General features: G+C 38.3%; 1 protein-coding gene across 1 annotated transcript; it reads left to right on the top strand.

The window, feature by feature from the left end:
- The first annotated feature begins 7838 nt into the window (after positions 1 to 7838).
- On the top strand, positions 7839 to 9672 carry cfd (complement factor D (adipsin)). The gene is made up of 5 exons (XM_082517224.1): positions 7839 to 7968; positions 8080 to 8236; positions 8512 to 8653; positions 8767 to 9057; positions 9194 to 9672. Exons 1-5 carry the CDS (start codon positions 7911 to 7913, stop codon positions 9371 to 9373), a joined length of 828 nt encoding a protein of 275 aa, XP_082373350.1. The 5' UTR covers positions 7839 to 7910; the 3' UTR covers positions 9374 to 9672.
- Positions 9673 to 13227: the final 3555 nt, after the last annotated feature.

Raw genomic sequence — 13227 nt, 5'->3', positions numbered from 1 at the left:
AAGACACAATTCAGTGAAGTGAAAAGCTAAAATAACGGAAAATTTAGGACTTTGCAAATAAAAAAATATCAACAGATTAAATGTCAAAATAGTTTCAGTTGATCAGTTCATCAATTATTTGTCTTGGTGTGTGTTCTGTTGCAGAATTTCGCAAGAATGGGTGATATTTCTGTCATAAAGTGTTATTTCCATCATGAAAGAAAGATTTTTTTCATCCAAAACATTTCTTTCCTTTTCCGTTTTCTGTTCTTTCATTTTTTTTGGACTCACAGAGAACATCAAACAGGTTTAATTGTTTCTTTTTCTGGGACCTATTTCAGGAAGCGATCTCAAACATTAAGTTTTTTAGGGGGCTTTTTTGTTTTTTCAGCTTTTTTCTTTTTCTTTCTTTTCATAGTTCGTACATTCCTTGACCTTAAGATAATATCATTTTTTTCCTGAGATTTTTTTTTCTAAGTTGAGTTGCTTATTTAGGGATTAATATTGAACCCCTCACTGTAATTACACATATATCCTGCTCGAGCTTCTTTATGAATGTGTTTCAAGACACATTTATTCCCTTGTGGGAATGTGAGCTCCTGGTTCTCAATTTTGTGGGACTGTCGCACATTCTCACCCTGATGTCTGGATGTACAAACAAACTGAGCGCTGCACACAGATGGGTACAAAAGCCAGGCTTACGGCTGAGGCGAGGAGGAGTCAGGTGGATCAAGGAGCAATGTGGGAAAGGTGGAATCTCCCGCTGATCCTCCTGGGACCAACACCAGGAAGAGAAATGTCAGATTTACAGGATTCAGTGTTCTCCTGGGAAACATGGAGGTACTGACGCACATTCACACACGTTTACTGGGAAAAGAAGGTAAATAATTGTAGATATTTGACCGTTCCTGAGAAGATTGTCCTCACACAGTCAAAGACACCCTCAAACTTGTAGTCGCCTTTCTTTCAAGGTCTAACTGGCAGGTATGATTATACAAATGCAAAGTAATGCACGGTCATACAGACTGATAAACTGTCAGATTACAGGATTCAGCTTTTGATGGGAAAATGCTGGGAAACACATTCACAGACATATATAGATAAACATCTGACCCTCAGTTTCGTCCTCTCTAGAATAGAAAATGTAAATGTGCAAAAACGAATTAGATGGAAAAAAAACCTTAAATTAATTTACCTTTAGATAAATATATATACATCTAGTTAGCATTTGTAAACACCATTTGTATCCTGACATCTTAAGCACCATTAATTACTTAATGTGCATATTTCATTTTACTGTAACAGAGCGATTTATGAAATAAATTTACATTTTTTTCAAATAATGCATCAGAATCAGAAGCATTTATTTGAATTGTAAACAGTCTGTTTTATAGATAATGCATTTTTATAGCTAAATACAACAGACGCTTCATTAGAAAAGACACAAAGCCTCTAAAAAGTGCCTAAACAGCTTGTGTGACCTTTTTTGCAAAACTCCCCAAACCTATTAACTGAAGATTTATTGTCATTAAGTATACACTGCATTGAAAAAAAATACCATAATTACTTTTTATGAGTTTGCATTTGAAAAAAAATGATTATATTTTCTCAACTAAAAATACAGGCTCTGTCAAATGGCTTTAGAAGAAATATGACAGTGAGTTACAAAATGTAAAGATGACAGTCCTGTGGGACCCCGGCCTGCAGTAAGAAGCGAGATTAGAGAGATTACAGTTAAAGAGTATCTCGTCCTGTGGAGCCCCTTCTAAACACCAGCTCCCATCAGATGGGCCTGGTCTGATGGAGGAAACAGGAGAGATTATACATGTTTAACAGTAATCCCCCTCTTCTGGAGCGATGCCAGTGCAGAGCAGAAGACCTCCGTTCGACTGGAGAAACAAAGAAAAACAAGGAGAGAGAGACAGTCCCGGGTGGAGAGTCCACACTTTTAAAAAGATTTACAACTTTCACGAAAGAATGCTCCAGCTGACTCGGAGAATAAGTCACGTACCAAAGCACGTGCATTTTGTTTTAAAGCTTTTAAAAGAGAAACGTGAAGAGAAGATGTCGATTTCATTCCTGACACTTGTCATGTTTGTTATCTTTTTGAGCCACTAGGCTCCGTGTCTTACTAATTAATTTTGTATTTTTTGGTGGGGGTTATACTACTAGGGTACAGGATGTTATATGTTTGATTCATTCATGGATAGATGCAGGCACAATTACTTTTAACAAAGGAAAAATGACTTTGGTCAAAGTTACTGTTAATCTTTCCTGTCACTGATGTTCAGTTGGCATTTCTAACCAACAACTGCACCTACAAAGTGAAGTTCTTCTGCAAAATCACCTAAAAAAAACGCCCCCCACACTAGTCAGTACAAAATTAAGGCCTATAGTCATCTTATGTCACTGGCTGGTGTCTTTGTAAGGTGATGATTCTGTTCAATTCAATTCAGTTTTATTTATATAGAGCCCAATCACAACAGCAGTCACTTCAAGGAACTTTATACAGTTAAGCAAACAAGACAAAGAAAGGCCAACGATCTCACAACCCCCAGTGAGCAAACACGTGGCAACAGTGGGAAGGAAGAACTCCCTTTTAACAGGAAGAAACTACTGGCAAAACCAGACTTTGGGGGACTTTTCACCCTAAGTCAGTAGTGCCGTGAAAAAGAGACAGGAAAACAGAGAAAGAGAGACACTGGGGGTGGTGTAAGGCAGCGGTCCCCAACCTTTTTTGCGCCATGGAGCGATTTATGTCCGACAATATTTTCACAGACCGGCCTTTAAGGTGTCGCAGATAAATACAACAAAATAAAACTAGTACCTGTACCAAAAAAAGAAGATTTATTAATAACACACAGGAAAAGACACAGGGAAACTGAGTTAACGATAAAAACGATTTAAAAAATAATCGAGCTTCAACTCTCGCGGCCCGGTACCAAACGACTCACAGACCGGTACCAGTCCGTGGCCCGGGTGTTGGGGACCGCTGGCGTAAGACACACAACAAGGGCCTTGCATCAGAATCAAACCTAGGCCACTACATTTAGCCTGCACAACCAGTTTGCGACACCAGCACCCCAGGAGCTTAGATCTAAATTAAATGCGGGCATGAGGTGGTATCTGTGTCAACAGAGCTGAAACAGATTTATTTATTCTCCGCAGCCTTTTGCCATAGCCACACTCACGCCAGCTGATAGAGGAATCCTAACTTTGTGTAGATTCAAACTTGAGTCAGACAGCAGTAGGACGGCTCCCCTCAGCAACAGGCAGCAGTTCAATATTCAAGCCAGAAAACAAGCCTTCACAGTAACAATTACTTATACTGCAGGTATATGTAAGACTCCATTCAAACAGAAGTGTTTTTCATTTAATGTCTAGTCAAATTTTTCTTATTGATGTTGACAGTTTATTTTTACTATAGAAATGCAGTTGCCATAGTGTTTCATGTTATGTGTGAAAACAATACAAGTTCACTTTTGTAAGAATCATATATGTCGGATGATTATGTTTGTTCTGTTTCTTTTGTGTCTTGGATTCTGTGCTCGTGATCGACCTGTAAATCAAGCACTAGTTTAAAACAAAGCATAACACATTAACACAGGGTGTCAAGTGACATTAATGTGTGTGACACCAGTGATTACATGTTGTGGGACAATTTGCTGCTTTAAAGATCCATTCTGTAGTATTACCTTAAAAGGGATAGCAGTTTTTTTTCTGTACTTCATAAACGATATTTATGAATATTACAAGCAGAGTTAGTACTATGAGGCAGATTTACTGACAGTAGTTGATTTTATTCTGGTTTTATTTGCATTTCTAATGTGGAATTGTGTAATGTTGTCTGTATGTTTCATAATAAAATAAAAAAAAAGCTCAAAAGCCAAAAGAAAATAACATGCTACCCATGAGGCCGATAGCAAGGAGAGATCAAAGACATAAACAGACAGTCAAACTGACTGACTGACTGATTGATTGAAAGAAAAGCCTGCCAGACAGACTGAGACTGACAGCCACGCTGAGTCAGTGTCTGAGAATGAGAGGCAGAGGTGGAATGAGCAAGCAAGGGAAGCAGAGAGCGAGAAAGAGAGGGAGAGAAATGAAACATTAGAAAACATAAAGTTGAAAATGACTGTGTTAATTTACCTCTGATAACTGGTTCAGTGCCAGACCACACACACGGACGATCAGATATAGATGTCTGCACATACACACACACACATATACACACACTGCATACCTGGATGGGTGGGCTCGATTGCTCGAGGCTACAGTTGTAGTTGTAATTCGTCTCCATCGCAACAACAACGACTCATGGCTGACAATCAAAATACTGGAACAATTCTTCAAAGCTAATTAAAGTCTAATAATCTTTTTATTCTGTAGTAACCATAAATTGGTAAATATGCAACTATTGAATTACATTAAATGCATTGCACGTCCAATAACCAAATCAGGTGGTGATATAATTTTTTTTAATATTCAGAATGTTGTTGGGTGAATTACTCACAGATTCTGCAGATATACCAAACATTTCTGTAGCTAAATTAACTCATCATCATCCAAGGTGGGTACCGTAGTCAGTTTTAACCTGTAATTTCTAACTATTATATCCTTCCTAACTTGTAATTGGGAGAATATGACTCATGACTTAATTGGTGAGGAGCAGGAAAATGTTATAAGGAGAGAGAAAAAATCCTCCATGCATGCTATTTCCCCACTTTACAGTAATGAACCCACGTGATCACTCTTCAGTCAGATCCCGAAGACATAAGGAAAAGAAACTCTTAGTAAGCATTTGTAAGCACTTTAATTACCATAATAGGTCTATTTCAGAGAAAATGGCCTTAATGATATAAAATTGTCATCCTGTTCAGTCAATAGACACTAACATTTTAGATATGGCAAGACATTTGTTCATGTAATTTACTGTTTAACATTCATTACATTTTTACATTTACTGTAAGTGCTTCAGAACCTAAAATGAACATTTGGTAACACATTCACGCTTCTAGCCAAATCTGAAACTTTTTTATCCTCACTGATGAGCGTCTCTGTTTTTCTAAAACATGGTCGTGTAGTTTTTGCTTGTACCTGCAGAGGGCAGTGCAGGCCTACAATTGTAAAAAAGTAACAAACTGTTACGTTGTCTCCCTCTGCGTGTCAATAGTGGTAAATCGTGACACTTCAACACGGATTCTCAAAATTTAACGCAATAAACCGAATTGTCTTTGCTCCAGGTAGCAAAAAGGTGTCACCAGCACATTATTTTCTACATTATTATTTTATCAGAATATATAAATTATTTTTAAGGTAGAATAGAACAGCCCTTAATTGTCATTGTTCATGTACAATAAAATTATGGGTACTCCATGAAAACTGTGCAGAAGTAAAATTTAAAAAATCAAAATAGTAAAGATAGAAGAAATATACACAGTCAGGTAAGAGTGAAAGGTATATACAAGGTTTAACACAACAGTTCCAGGTGATGATGTCAGGAAAGACCTTGCAAACCTGTTACTACATCTATTACAACACTATTTATGCTTCAAGTTTTAAGAAGTCTCAGGCTTGAGCAGTGAGAATCTTATACTAGACAAAAATGGGACCAGACACTGGTCTCTCCTCAGTTCCCAGATGTTTATGGACTGTTGTTAAAAGTAGAAGGGATGTAATGGTAAACATCGCTGTTCAACTGTTTTCAGACTTGTTGGTGCCATCAAATTCAAAATTATCCTATTGTTAGTATTATTTTTAACGTTAAACCTCAGTTTAAGTATTTCATGTGCTTTCTGTGTTTTATGGTAAATTAAAAATGGGGTTATGAAATTTGCAAGTCATTGCATTCTGTTTTATTTTTATTTTATTTTATTTTTTTCATTTTACACACCATCCCGTTGTTTTTGGAGTTGGAGTTGTAGATTGGCAAAAGTTTTTAATGTATTTATAAATTTTCAAATTAGTGACGGGCCACTCGAATACCCTGGTCTGGAGTACAAACTGTTACAGTTACATTTAAATCAAGTGTGCAGTTTTACATATATGTGAAATTTTATATAGATTTTCATATATGAATATATATTTTAGTCTCATCCAGCTGCACACTTTGTAAATACTTCCTCCAAAGGAAATGTCTAATGGGATCACAGAGCGTGATGATAAATATGTGACCTTTTGAATAGCAGATGTTGTCCAAGGCCCAGACTCACAAAGCTCTACTACTAATACACTTACAATCACAAAACAATTCCCTTTACAGTAGATGAATGTGGCAGAGAGGGTATGCTTAGCCAAAGAAACTTACAGTGCAAATATGAAGACATTTATTCACATTAATTGTAAAAATCAATATGTTCTTTACGAGCATAAGGCATAGAGTCCAGTGAAGATCATAGACACAGGCTGCTGACTAAGGAGTAATGATACATAATAAGCTTGAGGGGACACAGACTACAACCTAATTACCAGGTCCTAAAGACCTTTGCTGAAACGAAAAACCTCAGTATATTTCCCTGTCTATAATGCCTGACTGTCTCCCCCCAAATCAGCCAACTAGAAACGTTCCCAGACATTCGGAGCAGGATAATTCTGTCCAAACTCCACCCAGTAGGAGTTTAAATTTAAGCAACCGAGAGCCTGGACAAGTATGCAAAGAAAAAAAAACAATTAAATACAACTAGAAACATAAGTGTAATATTAAGATCAAGGATTCAATACTTTTTTGCCATGTCATCGTTAGGAATTTGCCTCAGTGGGCCCATGTCTGACAATAATCACAGCAAAACACCTAATTATATCTGATATATGAGGGGATTTGTTAAGAAAACTACAATTAGTTCTCTGTGTGCACAGTACACAAACCTCTGTGTCAGATGACATCCTGATGTGAACCATGTGTTGACAACATCGAAGTGATTGTGCTTCTGCTGATTTTAGGCGGCATCATACATCACACAAAGACACAATTACATACCATTGCAAGTGGCTTTTACTGTAAATAGCAGTATCACGTTCCTGAGTTTCACTATCACTATCAATCTACTGTTACCTTTCTGTTAAAGCTTGGAGAGGGTTAATGTCTCCTTAGGTGCTGATGGTACAGACTTATCTTAACTGTGAGTTGAGTCAAAATGTACAGGAAATGGCCTAGACTGTCATTCTAAACACAGTACAGCCAAGTTTTTTTGAAAAAATGTTTTTTCATTGAAAGCAGCACTGCTCAGCTCGCCATGTCGTAAATTTCAAAGTTGAGAAACAAAGTGTTAAATCATCGAAGCATCTTCAAACCTACAAAGATATTTCATCCATTCTGTTTCTGATTTATATTTTTGCAATACTGTGCCTCTGCATATAGGATTTCCTTGGTAAGGGCGTAAATTACGAATTGTGTCTTTTTGCAGTGGGTATGTTTAAAGTCTGAGCCAAGATGCCGAAGCTTTGCGCATATTTTCAACACATGCTGGAATTCCTGCCTCAAAAACTGCTTTGCAATGCATTTTCTCGCCATATTTTCCTGCATCTCTTACAGAAATCAAAGAGGAACACGATGTTTTCTTCTGAGTGTTGTGTTTATGAACCTGAAGTTATAAGAAGCCAATTAAAGCATGAGTTTCAAAAACTACTGCTACTATATACTACATACTTTGCTCATCTTCATTTAAAGATCAAATCAATAATATGACTGTATCAGGAAAAGTCACACATAGGAATTCCAAGCAAAGACAATGGCAAAAAAATAAAAGCCACGCAAAAAAGTAACGACCTCAAGAACATGTTTTATGTTTTCCTGTTTTTCATTCCAGGAAACAGAGAATGGGAGGATGGTCCGACTCCCCCTTGTGCTTTGCGTAATATTGGCTTCCTTTGTTCCAAATGAAAGCCTTTAAAAACAGCACACATGCTCGTTCTGTATCAGTTAAAGCGACATCATGGTGTCAAAGGTGCTCGTGGGTGCTGCTGTTTTTGTTGTCGCCCTCATTTCAGAGAGTACGTTTGTGCTGCTTTATCTGTGTTTTTTGGTGCAACATTTCAGATGTTATTTTTCTGCTATTAATATTTTGCGCGTCTGTAAAAGAAAAATATGCTTCTTCATCTCAGGTGCGGGCATAATCGGAGGCAGGGAGGCAGCGCCGCATTCTCGGCCCTACATGGCTTCCATCCAGGTGCCAGAAGGGGAGAATCTGAAACATGAATGCGGAGGCTTTGTGGTAGCAGATCAGTGGGTGATGACTGCAGTGCACTGTCTACCTAACGGGTAAGGCAACATTTTTTACAGTGTAACAAATGTATGGAAACATTTGCAAGATCAGAATCATATTAGCATGATATTTTCCATTTAAAGCTGGTGCTGTTTGGATTGTGTTTGTTTGTATTTGCTTGGGCAATAATCTCTCCTGTGCTTGTTCAAGTTTCATGTTTAAATTTGCTCAATGGCTCTACAAAAGCATTTAGAGTTTGCTTTTATGTAGTAGATAACTCTTTTTCTTGATGATTATTCAATAATATAACACTATTGTGCTCTTTTTTAAGACCAGATGGAAGGAAGGTGATGCTCGGTGTCCATTCTCTGAGTGAACCTGAAGAGACAAAGCAAATCTTTGACATTTTGGAACTTCACAATCACCAAGATTTTGACCCAAGTAATTATGACAATGATATTGCTTTAATTAAGGTAAGTGCATATGCTATGCCCTTATACTATCTGAATACTCAGAAACAAGAGTCTATAATAGTAAACCAAAACAGTGATATAGTTGGAATCATTATCTGTGGGGGCTTTTGCAGCTGGATCGTCCATTTAACATTTCCGAAGCGGTTAAAGCGGTGGAATTTCTGCGTGCTGGAGGCACAAACCCCGACACCGGTAACGAGGTCGAAACAGCTGGCTGGGGATCGGTTGACAACCTGGGGGCCAGACCAGATAAACTCAAAGAGGTGACTGTCGAGGTGATTAGCCCAGATCGGTGCAGACGCAGCGACTACTTTGGTAGAAAGTTCACCACTAACATGATATGTGCACATAAAGTATGCGCAAACCCCTGTGACCAACCACATAAGAATGAGGACAGTTGTGATGTAAGTTTTACTTCCTTTTATTCTACTAAACATAAATGATGAAACGTGAAAACAGTTGTTAGACAGCTGGCTTAGATTGCATTACTGATCCTAAACTTGTGCTTTTTTTTCCTGCTTCTTTGTTGTGGTCATTCAGGGGGACTCTGGGGGTCCTCTGCTCTATAATGGCGTTGTGGTGGGCATCACCTCAAATGGCGGAAAAAAGTGCGGCCAAACAAAAAAGCCTGGAATTTATACTATCATCTCTCACTACACTCAATGGATTGACAACATCATGAATCCACAGCCAGCCGCAGCAGAAGAGCAGAGCGCATAAATGAAAGCAGATGTTACATTCAAGTTTTTAGCTACAGCTGACTATGCATCTGTCACAGTGTTTTTTATATATACATATATGATTAATGCATGTCTGTAGGAGCAGTTCATCAATGTGTGGCAAATGACAAAAACATATGTAAACGTCTTTATTTTTTTCTACTGCTCCTGATTGCTCCCTCTATGGGCGTCGCCATAGGGAATTGTCTGCCTCCATTTTACCCTCTCTAGCATCATAATAACAATCACATAATGTAGCACTTTGCTGTATTATGGAATTAATAAAAACGTAGTACATGTCTCGTGTTATACCTGTACCTTGCAGAGATAGATAGATAGATAGATAGATAGATAGATAGATAGATAGATAGATAGATAGATAGATAGATAGATTGATTGATTGATTGATTGATTGATTGATTGATTGATTGATTGATTGATTGATTCTACCTAAAATAAGATTGTATTACTGGGCATCCCAGCTCAGAACAGTAGTAGAGATGAAGAGATTGGTTATGTTAAACAGAACTCCAGGAATGCCAGGAATATTAATATCTACAGTGCAATGTCTTAGTCAACAGTCTCAGAGGAAAATTAACGTAATACACGGGTTAAACAAACACTGCAGGTATGGAATGCAGTGCATGCAATTAAAGGGGAAAGTAGCAGGTCATGGACCATGCTTACTGTTCACTAGGAAATATCAAGTGTCCCCCCTCTGTACTTGTTATTTTTAATAGAAGATAGGCCAAAAGTTAAGAATAAACCAATTATTTGATGGAAACGTGTTCACATTATCTACTCCAGGAAAAAATAATTGGCTTACTCCTAGGTGACTTATGTATAGACATCTAAAAATTAGACATCACATCACTAAACACACTGACTGTGGCGTTCTGAAAAAGGATCCAACCAATATCGAATTATGATTTCATCTACGTATTCCAACAATAAAACATATATGTATTTTAAAAAGTGAGTGACAGAGATATCAGAAAATGCCAGATATATTACACAGCTTTAATTACTTTAACTTATAAGAAGATGGACACTTATCATTGCTGTCACTTATCAGCTTTGTTCTATCAATAGTTTATATATCTGTTTGTAGCTAAACTATATTTCAAATGAAGCCAACCCTGAAAGTCAGTCGGTGCCTTTTCCTCTTGTTTAGTTTTGTTTAATACTACCTGTAAGTTGTGCTATTGGCAATAAAGTTCCAAATGTACTTTGTGAGTAGAAAGACAAACAATAATAGATCAGACTAACTGAAAATATGGTTAAAAGCCAAAGTTTACAATGTTGGAACACAACACCAAGATGTCATCTAAACAATTTATGCATCACTGTTGTAATTTTAATACATGTGTGTCAGCTTATTGGCAAGTGGAAACATTTGTAAAATTGTCTTCAAGTCTCAGGCAATCAAGACAACAACAACAACAACAGATCTCATAAACTTTCCAGTCTTCATACCAGTGGTGAGGAAGTCCAAAAGCAAATAAAAAGAGCACATGTACTTTTTCTTTTCCTCCTTTCACTGGTCTGTGCAGACAAGCAGGTATGTGAGTAGTTCCCAACATGCTCCACTGATTTGTTTAGCTTGATCAAAACCACACCATCACCCCCGCCATTGTGTTCTACCAAGAGGCTCACATTTCTAAAAGACAGTACATCTTAACAGTCATTTAAAGGTATTCATAGCTAGTTAACTTAAAATACAAAGGTTATAAAGACAATAAAAAAGATTACAAGGACATTTTCTGCAAGTGATTCAACCTTCAAAAGCAAACCATACTACCACATGAGTATCAAATAAAGGAAACAAATGTTTAATGTAATTCAATCCAATTTAAAACATCTACACTAACACTTTTTTTTTTACCAAACAGGAAGTTTAAGAAAGGTTCAAGGCTCTAGGGTACATCATTGTACTGCTTTTCCATCTGCAGTGTTCCCCTTTTTATAAGAAAGAGAAGTTAATTTTCTCTTAATAAGTAGTTCACTTCCAGTGCTCCTTCCTTCCTCTCTTCAATCACTTTGTTTCGTTCCTGCAGCTCCTGCAAAGAAAATCTCTTCACTATGTGGGGGTGTCCTCCATGTGAGGCAACCAGTTTACTGATCCCAGACAGCAAATCTTTCACCTGAGGATAGCTCAAAGCATTCTGGGATTTTATAATGTTTAGCTCATAATAACGGCTCCCGCACTTCCGGACAAGATCCTGCAGAGCTGAATGAGCACCAGCAACATAGTTGTTGATTTTCTGAGGCCTGCACTTGTTGTTGTCGAATTGAACGAACAACACGATGGCATGCTCTGCGAATTCTCGTCCAAAGATCTTCTGGAGGTGTCCGAACATCTCGCACTCTCCCTGGGTGAAGCGTCCCACCTGGAGCACCAGCAGGAAAACATGGGGCCCAGGTACGGCCAGAGCCAGGCAGTCCTTCACAAGCTCTACATTCTCCACCCCGTCTTCGTCCCACAGCTCAGGGGTGTCGACGAGGATGAGCTTCCTCCCTGCTGCGTATACCTCCTTTCTCTCGCAAAATACAGTCAGTAGGGCCGGTTCATGAGTGGATCCGTTAATTGAGTACTGGCTACCTGCTTTCTCTAGGATTACATTCAGAGCAGAAGACTTACCGCTGCCACTGAGACCAAGAAAGATCACAGAGATCTTATTCTTTTCATCATCTGAAAGCCAAAAATGAAATGGAAAATGACTGTTAGAAAACACCTACAGAAAATTAGACCATACAACTCTTATGAAAATGTTGAAAATATGATTACACACTAGCTACAGCCCCAATATTATAATATCTATAACTTGTGGAGGGCCATTTCCCCTGTTGGGGTCTATATCATGTTCTTCTGGTTTTACATGTGTCAAACTGAATTGTAACACTAAAGATTATAACAATATCCATATAAAAATGTAACTCTATCACCCCCTAGGGGCAATTAACATCACTTTTACCTCTTCCAGTAGATGCTGGACGATGTATTCACCACTCTTTGGTGTACAGGGAAGTTATAGGTCTGTATTTTTATTCATCTTGACAACTTTAGTTTTAAAACACCAGAACAAATGGAAATAGCTCTTACCATCAGGGGTACTGATCTGAAGTTGCAACATGGCTCTGTGGCTTCTTACAGCCTCCTCAAGGTTCTCTCTTTTTGCCTCATACTGCTTTTGTTCAGCTCCCTCCTTCTTTCTTTCCTCATCGTGCTTTGCATTCAGCTCCTCCAGCTCCTTGGCTCTTCTCTGCTCCTGTTGTTGAAGTAGCTGCATGAAAGCTTGCTCCTTCTCTTCTGCCTCGCGTACTTTCATTTTCAGCATGTTCATGGCCGAGTCTTCTGTCCTACGTTTCATGGATTCACTTAGCATGCTTTCAGTGTAACCTGTGACGCCATTTTCAGTCATCAGGTAGTCAACCATCTCGAGCAGGGTGTGCAGCCCGCCACCCGGAGCAGAGGACCTAACTCGGCAGTACCTGCCATCACATACATTTATCAAATCTAGCAGGGCGTCATCTAATGTGTCAACAACCTTTCCATCTTCCACAGAGAGGACAATTAAGTATTTTAAAGCCTCAGCTCCAAAGTGGGCCTGAAGGATCCCTGTCAGTCTTTGTTCTCTCATTGTGTAACAGCCACCTTGGATCAGCAACAGAAATGTTCTGATTTCCTCTGTGCAAGACTTGAAACAGCTATCGATTGTCTCACAGATGCTCTCCTCTGTCATGTTTTCCTTTAACTCTGCATAGTGCAAGCTGATCGAACGATCCTCCACAGTCAAATCACAGACTTGGTTTGATCCCACAGATCTAAAACTTAACTTGTGACTTTCATCCTCA

The sequence above is a fragment of the Aulonocara stuartgranti genome (assembly GCF_965226115.1).
Source record: "Aulonocara stuartgranti genome assembly, chromosome: 19".
In the NCBI taxonomy this organism is placed as follows: Eukaryota; Metazoa; Chordata; class Actinopteri; order Cichliformes; family Cichlidae; genus Aulonocara; species Aulonocara stuartgranti.
The sequence above is the reverse complement of the archived record's forward strand: the minus strand, read 5'-3'. Positions and strand labels throughout refer to the sequence as shown.